At 38.0% G+C, this 23,167-nt stretch overlaps 1 protein-coding gene across 2 annotated transcripts in view; it reads right to left on the bottom strand.

The window, feature by feature from the left end:
• Positions 1 to 1,030: 1,030 nt before the first annotated feature.
• Positions 1,031 to 23,167, bottom strand: part of LOC109073574 (kinesin-like protein KIF26A) — a 47,547-nt gene continuing 25,410 nt past the window's right edge. For both annotated transcript variants that reach the window (XM_042746523.1, XM_042746524.1), the window contains 11 exons: positions 21,485 to 21,674; positions 17,298 to 17,489; positions 16,080 to 16,173; positions 15,067 to 15,329; positions 14,011 to 14,191; positions 12,769 to 12,928; positions 12,045 to 12,207; positions 8,182 to 11,209; positions 7,373 to 7,563; positions 4,820 to 4,970; positions 1,031 to 2,648 (listed from right to left, as the gene is read on the bottom strand). In XM_042746523.1, the coding sequence (XP_042602457.1) occupies positions 2,467 to 2,648; positions 4,820 to 4,970; positions 7,373 to 7,563; positions 8,182 to 11,209; positions 12,045 to 12,207; positions 12,769 to 12,928; positions 14,011 to 14,191; positions 15,067 to 15,329; positions 16,080 to 16,173; positions 17,298 to 17,489; positions 21,485 to 21,674 (4,795 nt within the window). In that variant the 3' untranslated portion in view covers positions 1,031 to 2,466. The remainder of the gene's footprint in view (positions 2,649 to 4,819; positions 4,971 to 7,372; positions 7,564 to 8,181; positions 11,210 to 12,044; positions 12,208 to 12,768; positions 12,929 to 14,010; positions 14,192 to 15,066; positions 15,330 to 16,079; positions 16,174 to 17,297; positions 17,490 to 21,484; positions 21,675 to 23,167) is intronic.

Raw genomic sequence — 23,167 nt, 5'->3', positions numbered from 1 at the left:
ATTCTGCAGGCTTTTCTGCTGGAACAGATTCGGTGTGCTTCTAGTCAGCAAATTTGAGAGGGTCACTTGGTGACTCTCAGTGACACATTATGACATAAATGATTAGTTGTCTTCAGAGATACTGATTAAAACATCTCGATCCATTTGATGAGACCATCTGCTGAGGAGAACAGGAGAGAGCAGTTGGAATAACCCATCAATAGAATCACACAAAGTGATTTTACCCTGTTGGGCCTTTGCAGCTCTCAGATGTCTTCTGCGTCTATAGACTCACAATGCCCAAGAGCCTAAATGAATCACAAAGCCAGTATACCATTGTTTATAGAGCTGAAAACTTAATGAAGATCAATCTGTGGTATGATTAAATTCTCAAATTTGTTTTGGCTCCAGCCATCTGTGTAGGAGCATCTTTTCATCGCCCCTGTGACCAGTAAAACATTTAACAAGTCCACAGTGGATGCTTGCTTTAATGTCAAATCATCATTACTTTACACAGTCTCTTCTCCTGCATATGTGAAATGTGATCTTGTTCATACTGTTGGTAACTTGTACTGTGTTATTATACTGGCATATTACATTATACACTACTATTTAAAAATTTTGGATCTGTAAGATTTTTTAAAGTTTTTGAAAGAAGTCTCTTAAAGCTAAAAATACAGTCAAATCAGTTATAAAACTTTTCTATTTTAATATATTTAAAATAGTTTTAAAAAGTTTATTCCTGTAATGGCAAAGCTGATTTTTCAGCAGCAATTACTCCAGTCTTCAGTGACACATGATCCTTCAGAAATCATTCTAATAATCTGATTTGGTGGACAAGCTAAATTTCTTATTATGAATAAGAATATAAAACGTAGATGACATTATTTTTAAGTGTTATCCTTTGTTAGAAAGAAGTATTATGGAATTCATTCAGTTGTGCTGTCTGCTTTGCAGCACAAAATATTTGTGCCATTTGTACACTGGCCTTTATAACAGAAGAAATCTTAATATTCTTTTATGTAGAAAAATGAAATAGCCACACAAAGAATTATAAAGAGGAAACATTCTTTTTATTCATAACTTTATGTTAATGCAAACTTAAGAGTCTATACATGGTTTTTAAAAAGGATAAAAAACTGTACAATACAAAGCAGGAACACTGATAACGTCATAGACATTGAAAAAGTCTAAATGCTTGGCAAATCTGCTAAACTTAAATTATTAGTAGAAATCACAGACTAACATACAAAACAAAGAGGAAAAATGTAATACATTTTACGAAGAACAAACAAAAAATATCATGCGGCAACTTCTCTGTTTAAATAAACAATCATTCAACAACAAAAACAAAGAAAGAATTTTAAGATGTAAAAAAATAGCCACATTTTCTACTTCAAACCCTTGCAAATCCCAATAATCTCTTCTATTTGTTTCTTTATGAGAAACAGCAGTCACACTTCTCTCCAGAGACACTTTAAGGATTGACACGACAAACAAAAATCATCAAACATTAGAGGCTGAAGATAAATCACGGGACACAGTGAGGAGAAGGTCCTGTGCTGTGATATTGTCAACAGATGATAGCCGTTTGTATATCTGAACATATTCATTTTCAGTGTAGAAAGGCATCATTTTTTGAAGTTCAGGTAGATAGAGTGAATTTGTTTACCATCCTAAAAGAAACCAGCTTAAGGCTGGATGTTGCATGATCAGAGAAGAACAGACACATGCATACGTTACAGTATGCATACGATACAGCACACACTGAAATTCATAAGTACAAACTCACTTCGGTTTGATGTCCTGAGAAGTGTTTGAGACAAGCTCTAATTTCTGATTTGCCACCAGCTGCACCAAAAGTAGTAGATCTGTATCAGAGAGCCAATCATTATGCAGAGCGACTGTAACTAAATGAGACAGACGACAGTGCCACTGCTTCAGCATCTTTATCCAATCGAGTGACATCACATCAGTCAGGGGCAAGCACGTTTCTGCAATATGCTGAAGAAAGAAGTTGAAGAGTTCTAACTGTGGTCATTTAGGTATAAGAAAAGGCAATGGTATGGGGAGTTTTTTCTTAACTTTTTATAGTGTTTAATACTTAAAACTATATTTTACACACTTTAGCTCTTATAAATACACTATACGCTGCATTGCAATGCAAAATACTTTGTTTTTCAAAGTGTACTTGGGAAAGTTGGTCTCAATACTAGCACCAATCATAAAACAAAGATAGTTCTTGGGATTTTATTTTTATTTTTATTATTATGTATTATTATTATTTTTGGTTTAAGGCACTTCCTGGTAAAGTTTAACAAGATCTCAGGACACGGTCTTGCTCTTATTCTATTCAGTCTTTTTAGTTTCTCAGCATTTCAGGGAGTTTCTAACCATGCTTATTCAATATCTTCACTTGTCTCAATCCCAGAAAAAAACAAACAAACTCACAGCTAGCTTCAATACAACATCCTGTTTTGTTCTCTCCTAGACCTCCATCTCCTGTTGTCCACTCTGTCCTGGGATCATGGGCACAGCGATATCGAAGCAGGTTTCCATCATCACACGAGACTTGCATAGGTTGACACAAAACTCCAGGTCTCCTGTGGCCTGAGCCAGAGCCTCCAGGTAGTCCTGCGACTCCTGGTCCAGATCAGGGTCCACATCAACTGATGGAAAAAAGGGGGAAAAATGCAAACAAAATTATTATTTTAAAACTTAGGGATGTAAATTTACCATTTATTTTGACGTTTAATTAAATTAATTTAATTTTAAAAAATGTTTTAAATAAATTACATGCCATGGTAGACCAATTTAACATTCTAATTTTGTACAAAATTCTTTAAATAAAAGAAAACTAAAATTCAACAATATGGACAGAAAATGAATAACAATGTATACTGACTAAATTTATGTTTATGTTTTTAAATCTATGACTAAATAATGTTTATTCAATGAGTTACTTGTCCACCACAATAACCTAATGTTTAATTTATCTTTATTTGGTGACTTTTTTCAGTAAATAATCATTTGTGTGGTAAATTTGTTTTTAATTTTAATCTAAATAATTAATTTGAATGCCTAAATAAAATGTGTATAAATATAAAAGTCAAGCAATCTCTAAAATAAATACACACATAGAAGCCCCATTATTGTATTACATAACAAAGATGTGACTAGGTGCTGTGCAATGCAGCCCTATTGATACACCTAGATTGATAGTTTTATCATTCAAGGCATAAACAAAAATCTCTGCATGTGATGGTTGGTTGGTTTTGTGTGTGTGTTTGTGTGTGTGTGTTCCTCATTTTACTAGGCTCTGAAGAGGGGCTGATTTATACAGCATGACAGCCCCGATCACAGCTTTACCCAAGACAGCATTCACACATGAATGGTAAACATCACCTGGCCAGTGGGCAGGTAGTGATTGCAGAAGAGAAAAATAATACCTTATTGATTCAAGAACACACACAGACACACATATTCACTCCCTCTCTCCATGCAACTGCCATTTTCTCTACATTATTCCTTTACATCCTGAGATTTTTCTCCCACATACTGTTTACAAAAGTGTTTCTCCTTACAAAGTGGAGACAGATACTTTGCAATATCAAGGTTGTTGTATTGGAGCTTTGTAATAGTTGTTATTCAAATACAGAATAAAACAGACTCCTTGCTGCTGGCAATGTTCTTTTTCATTCTCGGTAGAGTAAACAGTACTACAGTAATAACATGATTCAGCTTCATTTTCTTCACATCATTTTCTTGCTCTGTTTGATACTGAAGGTCTTTACAAATGTATTTGAAAAAAATCCTGAAATATAATAAACTGAGTCTAAGATCCTGTCATTGTTTTAAAGTCTGTGTCCAGAGTTAGCTCTTACAGTTTAAGCGTTGAAAGCAGTTACACAATTACACTTACTGTACATAAGCTCAACAAATTGTTTGTCAGTTTACATTTATGGAGAATATTCTAAAAAGCCAATGTTATCCATTATTGTAATACATTGTCTCAGGCAGCAATTCAAAGTAGCCAATGCTCAAGACATTTCTGTGAATGCACCATTACCTCAGCATTTTCTTGTAAATCCTCTGGCACTAAGTTAAAACACTTAAATTAAAGTCATAAAGGGAGCCATTAGTCTACATCACATTACTGGGAAACTTATGCTGTGTAAGATGCATGGTAAAATTAACCATTCCTGACCTTGATGCATGGTAGAGTGTCACAGTAAAAATGCCAAAAGAAAGTCCTTTTGGCTAAAGGCTTCTGAAATGTGTACCATGTATACCACTCCACTAAGTTCAGTCAAATAAAAGTGTGAATAATATTTTTGTGTAATACTTAATAATATTTAGTGTCACATAAATTAGAGGTTTTCAAATTGAGGTCAAAGGGGCCACAAGGGGACCAGTAGAAAATTAGCATCAACGAGGCAAGTTAACTTGTCAACTTGAGAGGTTAAATATGCTTGACACAAATTTTCAGCTTTTTAAAGTCAGAAATCATTAGATTAATTACACTTATTCTGTTCTATTGACAGTCCTAGTTTTTAAACAATAAATAGATGGAAAAAACTGTATGAACTTAATACAAAGTAAATATTCTCCAGATGTTTTTTTAATAAATTGCTTTGAATTTAGTGCAGTAACAACAAAATTGCAGGATTTAATTTAGGATACAATCATGTGTAGCTGAGTCATACAATAAAATATATGTTTATCATAATACTTTAAAAAAGGTGTCTTTCATAAAGGGAAGGTCATCATTTGATATTCATTAAAATAGAAAATGTGTGAAAACCCCTGACATTAGACAAAAATACACTTGGGAACTTACATTCTCCCATCCATTTGCTGGGGTCCAGCATGAGACGAGTCTTGGCGTCCTCTAGCTCCTTTTTCAGCTTCTCGTGCTTGGCTCTTAACTCCCTGATCTGCTGCTGCCTCTTCTCCAGCATCCTAAGGCGGGCGTTAAAGTACTGCAATCCCTGCAAGTGTGGAACAGCAGTGTGAGAGTTCAACCACAAACCTCTTGCACCTATTACATGCACCTGCTAGACTATGTGTGGCCGTCCTCAAGGCCGATTTAAAGTGCAATGGCTTAAGCTGAATTGATTCAATGCTCGTAACCTGTACAGAGGATTTAGGTCCTCAGCCCTTTGGTCAGATTAATTAGGGCCAAGCTGGAAATAAAATTAGCATCCAGGTTAAATGCTTGCTGGTCTTCAAGATGCGCGTTTGCTTAAGTGATTAATGTTCAAGAGGAACATGTTAGGTTGAATTACAGTATAGATTACCCTCCTCTTATCATGTGTATTGTGTCACTACCAGGTGGCCATTAGAAAGTAAATGAAAATGCAAAATAATTTCTTTTCTGCAAATATCTCAGGTTTGTCAACTACAGATGAAGACAAACTCATTCAGTCTTTTATGCTATGCCCACTGCAAACAGAATTTAATTTCACAAAACATAAATAAACTTAGCAGTTATACAAATTCCTACCCACATACATACAGATTCACATAAAACAAGAGGTTGAACAGCCTAATTCTTCATGAGCATCTGCCAGACTCTAATATGCGGGCTGAGATCATTTTTTCTTAATTGAAAATAAATCAGAGCGTCATTCGACTGAGTTAATGTCTTTTCCTCTCGTCTTCTCCACACAATTGCCTGTGTGATCAGGGTTAGAAACTCACAGAGAAATGGTTAATGATCCATAGACGTGCTGTGTGGAGTGGGCTATAAAGACCGATCAGGCGGGCCACAGATTGTGGAGCCACACCTCATTCATCACAGGCACCCCTGACCCCTCCCCAATGCTCTCTCTCTTTCTATCTCTCTCACCATCTCTTCCTCTCTCTGGAGAGACCTAAGCTAATCTCACTTCTTTCTGTCCTACAACACCAGTCATCCCTGTCTAACTAAAGCTATCAGTCCAATCTAAAATCAATTAGCCAACATAAGTAATTGTCACAGAGATAAGCTTCATTCCTGACGGCTGCACTTGTCACGAGATGTGAGAGAAACATCAGAATCTAATGCTACAGTATGATGCTTTTAGACAGAGGCAGACAGTAACTAAGTACATTTACTTGAGTATTGTAGTAAAGTACAGAGTATCTGTACTTTACTTGAGTATTATTTTTTCTGGAAACTTATGACTTTAACTTCACAACATTTAAAAGACAAATATTGTTCTTTTCACTCCACTACATTTCTGTCAAGGTCCTCGAAGTAGAAAGTCGGCACTTTGTAGCAGCTTTGAAAGTCAGTGGGTGATTTTTTTCTTCTCTAAAACGTGACTTATTTTTTTTCAGACAGTTTATCAGCAATCACTCTTGTAGGGCTACATTAGACAGCATTTCTAACATTTTTGTTTTGATGTCAAATAAGTCTTGCTGTTTTACTTTTTAGTTAAAGCAGTGTTGCTATTGTAAAGTTATACAGCTACAGTTGTGTTGCTGGGTTTTAAAGCAGGTTTGATTTTTTTTTCTTCCTTATCACTCTGTATTTACAGTAAATTTCACTGTCCACTCGGTTCAAATGTGGATGAATGGCTACACATAGATGTTTGCACACACTACCAGAGCTGTGTGAGATCACTACCATCCTGCTTTTGTGGGGGTGGGTAGGGGTGTTAAATATTATTATACATTTTTTTCCCCCATAGGTTTTTAACATTCTAAAAGCTCTTTATTCCAAAGATACTTCAAGCTAGTCAGTGTATTCAGTAGGTGTAATATATTGTAAGTTGCTTCAGAGGTATTGCAATTAGTACATACAACAATAATAAAACAGTGGAATGACATAAAAAAGGAAATTTACTTTTGGTACTTAAGTACTTTTAAAAGCAAGTACTTCTGTACTTTTACTTGAGTAAAAATCTTTACAACTTTAATTTGTAATGGAGTAATATTTGACCAGCAGTATCTGTACTTTCACTCAAGTAATGGAGTTGTGTACTTTGTCCGCCTCTGCTTTTAGGTTTAGCATAAATAAAACACTGATGTTACTCCATGCTGAGATTGTGCCACTAAAGACATGCTGAACACTAAAGTGAAAAGGACTGAAAATTAATTGTAGGATTGTTTTACGAAGAATAAAAATAAACTGAATAAAGTCATATATAGGGGAAATACCTTTACTCCACTTCTACTAGCCTGTTAGCCTCATGCTAAAAGTTTTGTTTTTAACCAATTACCAATTTTTAAACCTTTTTTTAATTTTTATTTTAACCAATGATTTAGCTTTTTTTGGCAAATAAACTACTTAAACACTACATGAACTTTTGATAAACACTTCATATATGAACCAGTATGAGACTGAATTCAGAGATTAGCATACAAACAGCATAGAATGCACTTGTCAGACATACTGTCTTCTTACCTCTGTCAACCCTTCTTTGCGTCTCTGAAGGCGTCCCACATCATCAATTTCGTACACTTTGATCTCAAAGGGCTCCTTCATAGCACCCCCCATTGGAGGTAGATCGACCCACTGGCCTGCTGCACCAACCTTCCTGCCCAGAGAAGAGGTGTCTGGCAGAGGAGCAGGAATCAGACGGCGTCGCTGCAGGCCTGGAGGGGTCACACAGGGTAATGCTCTTCATGTGGGCCAGAAATGAACAGCAGAGTTTGTTGCCATGCTTTTAAATATGTATGAGGCTTGCAAGTGGTTACAGGATTTAAAGCAAAAATTATTTTTGGGTAAATGCAGATTACAGAATAGGGTGAGTGCATATTAAACACCAGATATGCCTAATTGGGTTTATACATTTAAATGGCCTAAATATACTGGCTAGACAGGGATGCTTTATTAATATTTATTGTCCTGGTGGAATCTTAGGTAAAAGCTAAGGCACACTGTGCAACATCAATGGTCTTTTATGTCAGACTGTATGAAACATCATAGTGGAGATTTTGGCCCCATTTGTCTCCAATGACTGATTGTAGGGGCAGTTATACTAGAAGCCTGTGATGTAAACCTTGGCTAAGACACTCATGTAAAACCATTTTTGGATGGAAATAATAAGCAATTTTTTAGTCTTTTTAAATAGTCTAGATACTTTACAACACATTTTACAACAACCTTCACTGTACTACCTATTTTCCATTCTAACATTTGAAGGCCATTTAATAAATCTTGAATTTATCACCATTAAATAATGCCCTGAGTGGTTTCCCAGTAAAACTCACCATTAGATCTCTTTTTGGGAGATTTTGAGGCCTTTGTTCGACTGGACGTGGACACTCCACTCTCACTCATGGAATCATGGGCAGAAGATGCACTGCCTGTGGTTTCACTGTCCCTGATCATGCTCTCATAGCCACTGCTGCCTCCACTGTGATAAAAAAGCGCAGTGCGACCCATGGCAGGAGGCAGTTCACCACTAAGTACACTGCTGTTGTCACTACCGTGGCCACTACTATAGCGCTGAGGACGGCGAGGGGCTGTGATCTTGCTGTAAGGAGAAGGCAAAGGAGCAGCCAGTGGTGTCTCACTGGAAGTTCTAGCATCATTGTTGCCATCTGCTTGGTCAGAGCCCCTGAAGTGTTTCTTGGAGCTACCAACTGCTAATTCACTGACCCGACTGTTGGCTGCACGAATCGCTTGCTTTGTGCCCATTATAGTGCCCCTTCCTTGTTTAGTATTGGAGCTTGTGACAGAGCGAGTTGGGGGCTTTCCAGTTGGAGGTAGACTGGTGTTCCGAGCAGCTGAGACAGCAAGGAACTTGGTGGAGGAGCTAAGAGACTTTGAACCAGTACTCAACAAGGTCTTCCCTTTGTTGCCATTCCCAACAATGGATCTAGGAGTTATACTGGCTTTTATCTGTCCAAGCTTACAAATTCCACTAGTAGATGGAGGGGAAGTAACAGTTGGTGTAGATATTGAACAAGGTGTCCCAGGTTTTGGCACCATTTTAGCAGATTTGCCAGTGCTACTGATACTGATATTACTGTTTTCCCTTGATGTTATTGGTTTGGAACCCACTGAGGTTAAACTGTCAAACCTTTCAAGCGACAAAAGACTACCAAAATGCCTTCCATTGTCTCCTTTAGCACTATGTGATCTGAGACTAGAAGCTGTCTTCAGGCTGGATGACTTAAAGCTAAAGGATTCCCCTTTAAGTCGAACATCAAAGTCCTCCTCAGAAACCGATGCTTTGGAGGAAGACAATCTTGTTCCATCATTACCTACAGACTTTAAGGCACTAGGAGATAACAAAATGCGTGTTCTGTGGTCGAGGCTTGAATTTCGGACAGGTGGAGCAGGGGGTGACATGCTTCCGGACTTAGGGAGCATACTACCCTTCTGTCCATTAGCTCTCTTTCCTAAGGATGAGAATTTCAGGCTACCAGTTGTTTGAGAGGCATCATTACCCCATTTAATCTCAGAGGAGCTATGGGGCACTGAGACCATGCCGAGAGTGGTAGCTCCTCTCCTGAGCTGAGGCATCTTGCTCAGGTCCCCTTTCTTAACACTCGACTTCTCACAACCATCCACAACCCTTTGAGATGTGGACGATACATGCATTTTAGGAGGGCGAGGTACACTGTTGCTATTCCCACTTGTCTTTCTGGACGGAATCCCGCTCGTGCCATTTTTCGGTGGTTTGCTAACAGAGCTAAACTCAGAATTCCTGGCCGAGTGTAGCCCACTACTAGTGTGGGTCCATTGTTCATCTATTCTGCTACCTTGGCGTTGTAGCTCATGGCTATAGCTATTGCTAGAAGAAGCAGTTTGGGTGCTCTTTCTAGGGAGTGTCGAAATGTATGAAATCTGGGCAGACTGTGAAGTCATGAGTCTATTAGATCTTATCGACTTTGGACCACCAAGGGATGCTTTGGTACTGTCATGAGATAGAGGGCACTTAGATATGGACAATTTATCAATGGTTGCAGAATAGTCTTGTTCTGAAAAGCAAATTCCACTGTCACCCAGTGGACTATTTGTTCTTTGTTGGGAGAAAGACTCAGTGTGTAAACCACCAGGTAAATCCATCATGGAGCTGCTGACTGGTCCCTTGCGCACTCCCTTTGATATCTCATCACTACTTGGGGTACATATATTTGTCTTGCAAGACCAGGAGCCAACTGAAGAGTGTGCAGTTGCATGGCCAGCTGTAAATTCCTCCTGTGTCTTGGAAGTAGCACCTTGGTTCAGCTGGGACCTGTTCATCTGGCATGTGTACGCATCAAACTCATCGTTGATGCTGCTGATAATGCTAACAGGCCGTGAGTAAGATGCCAGGGCCTGCAAAGAGCAGTCTGTGTTGAAGTTAATGATGCTGGATGGTCTCCCATTGTCTGGAACCAGACTAGCAGGTAGCTCTTCGACCACCGTAAACACCAGCTCATCCTCTCCATTGAGCTCCACAGGCTGCTGCAGTGTAACTGTAGTCCTTAAAACATCCCTATCGAGACACCTGTTCCTAAGAGTAGCACGTAAATGGCTCACTTCCATAGGACTTCTACTGAGGTGATGGGATCTGTCAGTAATTGGGGAGTCATTGCATTCTCCCTGCCTTAGGGCTTGCTGGCTCATACCTACTGGAGGTGTCCGTGTGGCTAAGCCATACTCGGTATTCAAAACTGAGGTCTTTGAGATGTTCTGAAAGGATGAAGAGGCATTGGGTTTTTGAATAGGTCCTCTACTAAAAACTTTCTCTCTCACAACAGGCTCTGAATCTTGTCTTAAAGTGGTGTTAATTTCAGACATTGCCCCATGCTGCAGGTACGCAGGCTTCTGAAGAGAACACTTGGCGGTCCTGTTTGATTCAGAAGCCCCTTCTGATACTTTTTCCATGCCACTTTTGGAAGCTGTCTGTTCGCCTTTTCCTTCACTGGTGAAAATAGATGTGCTCTCACTGCCATCAATACACTCAAGCCGTTCCTGTAACTCTGCAAAGGTGTTGCATTTGAGGTGGTCCCCATCAGATTTAGGTCCCTCTTTTACACGCTTCTTGTTCAGAGAGGGAATGATAGGAACAAATGCAGGTGGGCCTTCATTGTCGCTGAGTTCACGATCAGAGATAGGGGTCCCACCAGGCCCCACATAGATCACTGTATCACATGAGTGCTCACTGCTGGAGGAGTAATCTGGGTCACTGGATAACATTGCAGGGTGGTCTGGGTCAAGAGCCACAGTCCGAGGGTAGAAAGGTCTCCGTCTGATGTGTCCCTCTTCACAGGAGCTCTCCCCTCCAGAGGAACTTGATGCATACTGAACAAAATAACATACCAAACTGACTTCAATATATCTTTGCAGACAGCTCTTTCACAGCACACAATATATTCATAGAGACATCCCTTCATGAAACAGCATGTCAATATCAACAAAGGTGAAAAGTCCATACCAAAGGAGAAGCTAAAATAGTTGTCAATACTATGCATACGTTAGAAGGAAAGTATTTTTTAGGTTGATAAAATGTTAATATATTATGTCAAAACAGCTTAATTATGGTGAAAATTGCCTCTGTGATGGGAAAGGTTACATGCTGTTCTCCCTCTGGAACAAATGCATTGATTACATTTGTTGATTACATGACAGGTCACAGAGAAATTCTGCAGTTAAATTATCACTGTAACATTTGTTTCTCTGACAAAGCATGAATCATTATTTTAATTGTGAATGATTCTGATGAATAAAGGCCAAAATGTAATTTAGGAAAATGACAGTCCTGACCTACTGCAGAATGTATAAAGACAAGAAGAAAATGTAGAAAAAATGCTGATAAAAATAAAAACTTTTAGAAAATATCAGTTAATATAAGTCAAAATAAATTATTTACAAAAAAATATATTAAAAACAATCTGGAAAATGTTATTATTAATTCAAATAATTATAATATAGTTGCTAAGCATTTTTACAATAAATAGTGGTCCAAAACATCTTTTTCTCTTTTTAATTTTTTACTTTTAGAAAGGTTTATTGCAGGACTTACTGCCTTATATGATTATCTTGGTACCATGAATGAGTGTCAGTTATTTGTTAAAGAACTATGAATACATAAGCATACACTATTCAAATTATCAATACATCAGTTTGAATCACAAACCTTGGATTTCTTCTTTCTCATGCGGTGAATACGGGAGGCAAGCTGCACAGTGGTGAGAGATTCAGCATAATTGGCGGGCGAGTCAGAGATGTGGGCGATCATGGTGGTTCTACAGTTGATGTTGCCCAGCGATTCCCTCAGCAGCATGGTAAGCTTGCTGTCCCTGAATTATACATCAAAAAATATTAGCCAAACAGGAAGCTAGGCTTTACAATGTTCTGCTTTTCCCCTCTAACATCACTGAGAGGTTGTCTTAAAATAGAGGATTATGAATCATTCTTGAATAAAAAGAATGCAAAGAAAATTATGCTCACTTTCTGGTGACCTAATTTGGAATTTTTTTATTTTACTCTGTTGTGGAGGATGTTTTTTTCTGGAGCCACATTTAAAAGAAAAAAGATACATTTTCTCTGCACACGTCACTGTATTTATTATCCCACCTTCCGGTGAGTATTTCTTTATTTCCTTTTAGCATAAATCCCTGACCCACATTCCTATCAATAGGCCTACATCCCACATCAAGTCCAATTCACCCTGGCTGCTTTCTCTCCCTGCAAAGCTGGCTAATTGGCTTCATTGATCTGAGGACTGTGAGAATGAAACCCTTGCAGATGCAGATAAGGAGGACTCAGTGTGTGCTCAGAGAAACATTACCACCATTAACAGATATATATCATCTCCCACTATTGGTTTATATTGATTAATTGAACCACAAAACACATACCTGTATGGCACATGCTTGGCTCCATTGGCCAAGGCTAGGATGACATTTCCAAGGGCACCCAATGACAGACACTGGCCTCTCCCTCCATCTCGCGTTTGACTCAAATCAGACTCACAACTGCCCAAGTCCAGAAGATGCAGACGGCTACGACTCCCAGACACTGCAAAGTTATACACAGCCTGTTAAAACAGAAATTGACTCCCAATGTTGAAGACTCTTTGGGCTTAAAATCCCATTTAAACGCAACCTACGAATGATGTCGTTGCTCTGCGCATTAAGCTGAGACAGAAGAAAGTATTTTATCATCAAAAAGGCCATAGGTACCACACATCACAGTGTTGCAGGGGACCTTATGAGACAGCAGTTAGATATAGGATCTCTGCTAGGTAAGTGGTGATTCAATATCCTTGGCAGTCCATCAAACAGCAAGCAATAAAAGTAAGTACAGCTAGTTAGATTACAGACCCATGTAGGTCACTAGAGTAAAATTCATTCAGCATTATTACAGAAGATGCATTTATTTCACACTGAGATGGAGGCCATTAACCTCACGTCGGCAGGATTTACAAAGCCAGCGCTAGGAACCGAAACCCTCTGTGGAGCGGGAATGCAAACGAGCTTCTCATTTCATGCTGGGCTCTATAAACATCTCTGCAGAAGAGACTCCAGCCTCATTACATATTAAAATCTATTCTGGCTAGTGTCAATGGCCAGAACCCAGACTGCATTGCAGCGACGGGACTGCAATACTAATGATTATTCTAATGTTGACATGCTGACTTGACAGGATGGCTACGCCCAGTAATGAAAATGTGCTAACCATTCTTGTTAGCATTCTCGTAGAGCCGTTATCAGCGGGACTAAATTGAGGTAACTGATACTGTCTGTGAACATGGAGAGCATGATAATGGAGAAGTCAGGTATCGTGCGCCCTCAGTAACAGTTTTCTCAAAATACTAATGATGCATGAAGATATATGGTATGAATTCTCAGACAGTTATAAGGTGGTATAACTAAATTTTTGAGGTGGAGGTAGACAGCCTTTGAAGTCGTTTTATTTTAAATCCTGGAAGTTAAGGTATGGCTGTTCAAAATTTTATTTTAGAATTTCTTCTCAACATTGAAAGTAAACTATTATGCTCTTAAAAGACAAACAAAAATATAAAAAATCTTCTGTCATAAATATCACATTTCAATAAGGCTTTCCTAAATAAATATGAAAATGAGCACAGTAAGCCATACTTCCTGTTTTGGTGCTCTTCTCCATACGGTACTGGGAAATGTGTAGGGTGAAGAGCATGTGAGAATTCCGGTGGTCCTCCTTACAGTCAGATCTGCTGGTGCTGCGTGCTGCCAGAGCTGCATCCAGGAAGAATGCTGCCCTCTCTGCAGAGTATGCCCGCAACTCGCTCTGGTTCTGCAGCTGGACGCATTTTAAAGTGAGAGTTAGACACAGTGATAAAGAAAGAGAATGGAGACAGAAGCAATTTGATGTTGATTAATTCGATTAAAGAAGATTTTCATTTTGACAGTAGTCAAAGAATGGTGACTTGCGATTATTGTATGCTACCGTTCAAACGTTTGGGGTCAGTATGATTCTTTTTATGAAATAAATTAATACTTTATTTGGCAAGGATCCATTAAATTGATCAAAAGGGACAGTAAAGACATTAAGAATGCTTAAAAATATTTTTGTTTTTAAAAATGCTGTTCTTTTGAACGTTGTAATCATCAAATAATTCTGAAAAAAAAATGTATGAGGGTTTTCACAAAAATATTAATCAGCACAACTGTTTACAACTTTGATAATAATAGGAAATGTTTTTTTCAGTTTTTTAAGATTTCCGAAGAATTCTGTGAAATTAAAGACTGGAACAAACATGTATTTATTTAAAAATATGTTAATATATATATATATATATATATATATATATATATATATATATATATATACACATATATATATATATATATATATATATATATATATATATATATAGTTATATTGTAATAAAAAAAATTTATAAAAAGTTCAATTGTAATAATATTTCGCAATATTACTATTTTTACTGTATTTTTAATCAAATAAATGCAGCCATAATGAGCATGAGACTTTTGAACATTAGAGTATATAAAAAAAAGACATTATGTGGCACCTAATTATGTTACATTTAATATTTTCAATATTTTTTTTCAATATAAAAACCTAATTTATCTATTTAATCTATCCCCTGGGAATCAAACCCATAACCTTGGTATTACTAGTGCCATGCTCTATTATTAACAAACTCTATGCACCTGTGATCCAGAGACCGGATCCTCTCGCAGGGAAATTCCTGCACCCTGACTGTCCTGGGAAGTCCCTGTGGAAAAGTCAGCCAACAGGTCTCGCAGCACCTCCTCCCTGCCACAGATTTCCACAGCAGACACGCGGATGGAGAATCGTGTGCCAGCTTTCTCTTTCCTTTCCTCGATGAGCTTGAAAAGCCAAGAGATAGCACAGGGTGCCACACCCAAGCTCTGTGTAGAGCTGTCCTTGCCGATCATTGTGTAGCTTTTGCCTGTGAAGTAAAAAATAAAATAAAAAATTGGCTATTGCTAATGAGGGATGCAAACAAACATTCAAAAGTTGTTGGACGACTGGAGATGTGGAGATGTGAGGAAGACAATACTATATTATGTTTTAATTGTCCTTATATGATTAAAGTGAACATTGACAGAAAAAAGGGAGCAGTGTTTGTCAGTGTAGAAATGATAAAAATTACACTGTCAACTGATTAACTTAGCTTGACTTAACTACATAATCATATAAGAGCAGGTCTATAATAGGATTTGTGTTAATAATAGTACTGTCTATGTAAAACGCCCCTAAGCTAATAAAATTAACCCTCAAGGATGTTAGTCATGAGAGAACATACCACGCTAAAGCAGAGCAAATGAGCAGCCAAGCTAACTATGGGGGATTGAAACAGCACGGTGGGAGGCACACAGTCTCTCACAGTTAGGGGCTGATCAACAAGAGAGTAGGACAGAGAGAAACTGAGAAACGCTTTTCAAACACAAAGTGTAAAATGAGGCCACTTTGTGTTCAACAAACGGCTATTACTGCTCAAACACATATGCCCTCCCCGCATTTTCCCTGCCTCCTTGTTAGGAAATTTCCAAGGCAGCCAAAACAGTGTATTTTGTGGTGATTTTCCTTTCACCTCATGTGACTGAAGGCTACTCCATCAAAAGTGCTTTCTGAACAATGCATTATTATAAAGTTAATAACTGTCAAATATGGGCTACTTGAATAGATATTTACTAACCGAGGTTGGCTTGACCAAAACAGAAGATGCAGCCATCTGCCCCGTTAACCACAGACTGGATAACCTCTGCCACTGTCCCTGAGCACACCTCCGCCTGAGGAAACAAACCCAGATTTAAGCACCAACTCAAACTGTTTTATTAGTTGACCATACAGTATTTATATTCAGACGGACAGATAGATTGACAGACAAAACCACTGAACAGTAGATTCAGATTCTTATAATGACAGACTTGCAGAACGATAGACAGGATATCAGACAGACAGATGGACAGACAGATACATAGTTAAAACAGCAGACAGACAGAAAGAACGACAGACAGGCTGGATGACAGACAAAACATCAGACAGACAGACAGAACAAAAGACAAACATGAGACAGAAAGAATGACAAAACGATAGATAGAACAGAAAGACAGACAGAGAGAGATAGAACAACAGACAATGTGACAAACAGATAGGCAGACAGAAACAGATAGACAGACAGATCAACAAACAGACCGCTATAATAACAGACATATAGACAGACAGACAGACAGATAGACAGACAGTCAGAGATAGAATGGCAAACAGGAAGAGAGACAGACAGAGAGATAGACAGAACATTAGACAGAGGGATAGATCCTTGCAAACTTGATCCTTGCTCATCCTTGCAAATTTCCCAAAGAGATGCAGAATACAGTAAAGACACAGATAAAGATTTCAAACCCTGGAATTATGTGTGTGTATTTTGCAGCTTGAGGAAAGCTTTGACAGTGTTGTTGTAAGAACCACCTCTGATGTGTGCTCGCTCAAAGCCTCTTGTGTTCCGAACAATGTGGGGTAGTCATTGATCATCAGACCTGATGTTTCTAGGACAGGAAACCCAAAGATTCCAAACTCCCAAAGAGTTCAGGAGGAAGCAGAGAAAAGAGCAATGTTATCTTTTCCTCTGAGATATCTTCAGGCGCTGTGGGCTCGGAATGATAACCCCAACTCACCAACCCAAACCTTTTATCTACCTCGCAAACCAAGAGAAACTGAATATCTCCCTAATGCATTGCTTTGATCTCAGCATGGATGTCCTGCTTGTTTGACATCAATTCTGTGAAGATTTTGTTCAAAATAAAATTATAAGTACAGACGGGAAATAGAGGATATCTCCTTGGTATAACTTGTAAAATGCTTGCTTTTATTATGCTGATTGCCAAAAATTGAAGCATTTATACCATTACTGTACCTGTGAAGCATCTTGGGTAAAGACAGCATCAAAGGTAAACATCTTTGGGGCGGTGGTAGAAGTGGAGCGTGCGCAGGTTGGGGGCTCACAAAAGGTCAGCTGTTTCTTATGGGCATCTACCTTGAGAAAGGACATGGATTCTGAGGTGTCTCGCGATCCTTTGGCAGGGCATATCCTCACCATTACTTTCACCTGCAAAGCACACAATTATATTCATAACATAATTATTTTCCTACATAATTTTATTTGTGACAAGTTCTTTTTGATTTTGCTTCTGAACATACGGCTGTAATTGCACCCTCCCACCCACTAATTCACACAATTATTGAGTGGTTTGAGAATAATGTCTTTCAGTTTCCTAGCCAAGAATTCCCCTCATACTGGCAAAGTTGAAAGCATGTAATCATCAGAAGCCCTTCTGCTCCCACACAGGGGACATCCTGCTGTAAAGTGTAGCTGGATTCAGAAAACAGATCAACCATGTTCTCACTAGACACTTTATAGACACTTAATATTTACAAATACATAAAATATATCACATTTTCCATGGAAATATTAGTAGTAGTAGCAGTAGTAGTAGCACAACTGTTATCAGTATTGATGATAATAAGAAAGGTTTCTTGAGCTTATTAAAATCAGCTTATTAGAATGATTTCTGAAAGATGTCATCCTGAAGACTGGAGATTTGCTGAAAATTCAGCTTTGCCATCACAGAAATAAATTACATTTTAAAATAGATTAAAATATATTCAAATGATGTACTTAACACAAAGGATGGATGCAACATTTATTCCCTTTTTACAGTCATAAACATGAATGATAGCAAAGCGAAACATGACTGAGGCAGAACAGTTCATTATTACACCTACTCAATGAAGCAATAATGTACTCGACTGTCTGTGTTTAACACCTTATTTTATAGCTCTGCCACTAGGGACACTTTCAGCACCAAACAGCCCCTGAAGTTTACAGTCCTCCACTGAGATAAAGAATTCAATTGGCAGAGAATAAGAATCTCTGTTCCCTGATCAGGTTCACTATGTTCCTTACTCATACTGACATGTTCAGCAGTAATGACTGTTGCAGACTAAGCTTTCCCTTCCAATAAATAGACAGAAGACCAGCAGCTTTTAAATGTTTTTGTTTGACATATAAGAGGTCATTGTGCTATAAAAAACATTATGTAAGTTTCAGAACTCAAAATTTTCTTGTTAATCTAAAAACAGCTTATATTGAAGCCAATTTGACAGGTGGTGAAATGTGCCACTCTATGATGTACGAGTGTGGTTAAGCGCCGCCTCCGCAGAAGATCAACACATGCTTCTACATCGCTGCCTGTTTAGCCCCACCCACCGATTCGTACACGTCATAGGTAAATGACAAGAGCGGCAAATGCAGGTCTACATAGAAACCAAATGATTAGCTTTATTTGATCAACTTTATTTTTAAAGAGGTGCCAGACTGCATCAGTAAGAACTTGGTCCTTTGTTTACTTCATTTTACTGCAGATTCGTTTACAAACAAGTCAAGATTCGATGGAGGATTTTCAGAAAGACTGAAACTAAAAGACAATGCTGTGCTGACTATATGTGCATGACAAGTGTGATTCCGTTTACTTCCAGGTCTATAATCCACTACGCCTATTCAAACAGCGCGCCCTGATGAGGGTAGTCAAAATAGGACAAAAAATAGCATTTTACTTCTAAATTGTGTTTTTTGATGTAAAAATCTTGATAACATTATAAGTGGACCTCAGAGAACAGTACAAAATAAAAAACAAAGGCATATCATGACCCCTTTAAAAGTCACTTAGTACCCTCGGCAAGATAGAACAAAACCAAATATAAAACTTTTTTTTTTTTTTTTTCTTTTTTTTTTTTTTTTTTACAAATTAGGGGTTGACATTGTAGTTCAGAAATTTTAATTTAGTAAGCTTGGGGATAAAGGTCCAATAAAAAAATGAAATGAAATAATTGTTTTAAAAACCCAACATAACTGCAACTAAATCTGACAGCAAGTGATCACCCTGTATTTAAAAACAATAGCTTATTATGATACAAATTCCTTTGTTGTTTTAATTACTATGAGTTTTAAGCATTTATCAATTATACAATTCAAATCCATTTTTTGAACTTGCAATAAAAAGGCAAATCAAGCAATTCCCTTGAATGCAAAAGCACCAGTGATGTGTCAATCAGTCTTTTCCACACAAATGTACTTCCATCCCCCTCACTGCATTAGCGCTGACTTCTCACAATCACCTGTTCCTCTCTACCTGCTGCCTTCTAAGCACTTTGACATTTCCTTCCTCCACAAATAATAAAAAAAAGAGTGTTCATACCCATTTCCTTCACAAGTGTCTCAAAATCAGCAGGCAACATACTTCAACTCAGTGGGGCTTACTAGCAATCACTTCACTATCTTTTTCTTGATAAAACTCATTAAAAACATGCAGCTGCCTGCCTTTGGTGTGATGTTAGAAAACTTTTAATGCCTATTGTGCACATTTTCTAATGCTGTGTTTGCACAATGCATCAATACAATCAGGTGAACAATTAAGGTAAGGAAAATGCTTTATTCACATAGCCCTCCAACTGCAGTGGATGAGGATGATGTAATAAGCTGACTCCTCCAGAGATGCATTTTGAGAAGTAACTCAGGTGACCTCACCATTCTTAATGAGCGAATCATCTCCCTGCAGACATAACGCCATATAAACCTGTACCACCTGCTGGTGTTTATGAGTCAGCAGTCTATTATAGTATCTTATGCTAACACACATTATCTTCTTACTTTCCCACAGAAAAGTCATCCAAAAGCAGACTCTAATGGGTCCCATCTCTTTGAATTTATTTAAAGTGCATCACCTGTGCTAGAGGAGGGTCATACATGGGTCAGTGCAATCTTTCATGGCTTTTAGACCTTCAGGGGGTGTTAAGGAAAGGATTGAGTTTGTTACCCAGAATAGCCGCAAAATGCTGAAATGCTCATGATGCTCTATAGAGTCCCATGAGAGAGTATATATGGAACTGTCAGTTACATGACAAGATGTAGCAGTATATGTACAGATGTTCAAGGGAAGACAGTGAAAGGGCATGACCTCAGCTCATTATGGTTAGTAGGTTAATATTAAGCAGATGCTCTTTATACAAAGTGACTCAAAGTACACTAATTGCAGAAACAGTCCCCCTGGAGTGACCTAGGATTAAGTGCTTTGTCTAATGGATCCCAACATGCTTTAGCATGACAGTGATCATCCAGTCACTGAGAATTATGGCATTTTTATAGGCAAAACATGTTCTGTTCAGAGTACTGCCTTTAAGAACACATTAGGGTGATCTAGGAATGCACAATACTGTGTATCGGCACCATGACTATTATTGGCCATAATTAGACTATTTTTATTTAAATGGTATTGGTTGATATTGGATATGTAATACTGTTTTTTTTTAACATTCAGATAACCTTTGCATTATGCTAATTAAGTTAATCTCAGAAATAATGTTCCAGATCACCAAAAGTAATGCTCGTACAGTAAATCTGGTGTTCAAATAATCCACGGACAAGACACAAATATGAATTCTTGAGTCGTTGGGATGTCATAAGCCTTTGTGCGCTCAGACTGTTCAGCACTAATAAACAGCTCTATTCTGAGAGAGAAATATGTCTTTCATTCAAATGCCCCCTGATGTCATTCCCTCGCCCTTCTGTTTTCATACATTGCTTTTCCCACTCCCACGGCATGTCAGTCACTTACAACAAGGAATGCTGTCTGGCATTCCGAAGGAGCTTCTTGGAATTTCAACAGCCTGGGAATCAGGACAACTGGGCCGACCCATTCTGTCACACACAGTCTGCTTTGATGGTAACCCGAGAGCTAGCCAAATTGATAAACTCACGGGGCATTCTTAAGCAGAGGGCAACTAGGGGTTTATGCAAGATGTCATTTTATTAATAAAGAAAAAAAAACATTCTCTACAATTTTGAAATGATGTATAAGTGGTCAACATGGTTTCAAGATTACCTATTATTCATTGTCAGATAACAACACCTTTGGCACAACCATAAACATCTAGGCTTTGATCATGTTTTACAAACCATTCCCATCCAAAAAACTCTAAAAAAAAAAAACTGGTATAGGAGACAAAAAAGCTTCTTAAGTTTTAGCAATGATGAATTTACTGTACCTTTCCCATTCCAGGGCTGTCCTTAACCTTTGACCCTGCCCTGAGGAGACATGGGGGTACAGGTGGGGGTGAGAGCTGCAGGGCAGCGCTGAAGCCATCAGTGTAGAAGAATGGCTCTTCTGGGTCAGGTGGGGAGGGCGGAAGCGGCTGAGGCTTCTTCCGTTTGGAGAGGTTCAGCTTCTGGGCAGCTCTGTGAAAGAGCAGCAAACAAAAAGTTTAGTCAAGGAGTAATTTCTAGGAGGTTTTTCCTGCATTGGACCTGCATTGTAATACTTCTCAATTTCTGTCCTCGAAAGATTTGAGATGAACACATGAATGGACGAGTAACAGTTTCCATGTCCATGACAATCCACAAGAAAACTACATGAGGTGACTCAAAGAATTAAAGGATGCATTTATTTTATCAAAAATACAGTAAAAACAGAAATGTTGTTACTTATACAGTTTAATGTAACTGTTATGTATTATAATATATTTCAAAATGTAATTTATTCCTGTGATGGCAAAGCCATTACTCCAGTCTTCAGTGTCACATGATCCTTCCAAAATTGTTTCAATGGACTGATTCGGCGCAAAAAAAAAAAAAACACCAAAAAAAAAAAAAACCTTTCTTATTATTATCACTGTTGAAAAGAGTTTTGCTACTTAATATTTTAAACATTGATTCATTTAAACATTAATATTTTAAACATTTAAACAGTTTATTTTAAACCAAAATCTTGTGTAATTATATGTGTTTTACTGTCACTTTTGATTCATTTAAAGCAAACAAATATTTCTGACCTCAAACTTGTGAACAGAAGTGAAAATATTACATAAAATTATTAAATATAAAATAAAATAAATTTAAAATTAAATGAGAAAGTGGGGTGCATAAACCCTCATAGACAGAGTGAAACTTGATAGAAAGAAAAGTTAAAATTAAAGACAAAAGTGTTTATTTTAGCCACATAATAAGTACAGGCATAAGAATGCTGACAATGGGTAGTTAAATCTGAAAAACCTTGTTTTTATGGTGTAATCAGAAACTACAGTCTTCATTATTCTAGAAATGTCAAATGTTCTATTTTTGGTTTTGGTTAGGCTGAAGTAATTATAATTAGCTACACAGTCAAAAGTATGTGGAGACTCAATTTAATTCAAATCTTCACCCAACGGCAGTGCCTGACCTCACTTATGTGCCTGTGAAAACCTGCATTCATGTTCAACATCTAGTCGAGAGCATTCCCAGAGGAGCAGAACCTTAAGGAAGGACAAGATTCCTATTAATGAAAATGTGCATATTGGTGTGATGTTTGATTGTCCACATGCTTTTGGCCATACATGTCTTGTAATAGTTAAAAGATGCAAGCTACCTAAAGCTGTGTGTGTTTTCCAGCAGACGTTTTTTTCTTCATGCCTGTTAGCATGAGGTTGAAGGGCTCGAGGAGAAAAGCTTGAGCTCATTAAATGCATCACTCTTCCTCACATCCTTTCTCTCTCCCCCTCCAACTCCTTCAGCACAGCCTCTTCAGGGGTGAAAAATCACAGAGAACACTGTGTAATTACAGTCTCCATGAAGGACACAAGAGGAGGCCCCCACAGGAAATGTGTATGCGCCATGCATTAAAAGGTGCGATGGGATGTGTGTGCAAACACACACAGATTACAGAAAGAAATTAGCACTTAGCATTATCTCTATGT

This window comes from Cyprinus carpio, chromosome B20 (assembly GCF_018340385.1).
Source record: "Cyprinus carpio isolate SPL01 chromosome B20, ASM1834038v1, whole genome shotgun sequence".
NCBI classification, from domain to species: domain Eukaryota; kingdom Metazoa; phylum Chordata; class Actinopteri; order Cypriniformes; family Cyprinidae; genus Cyprinus; species Cyprinus carpio.
This window is presented reverse-complemented; position numbering and strand designations above follow the sequence as displayed.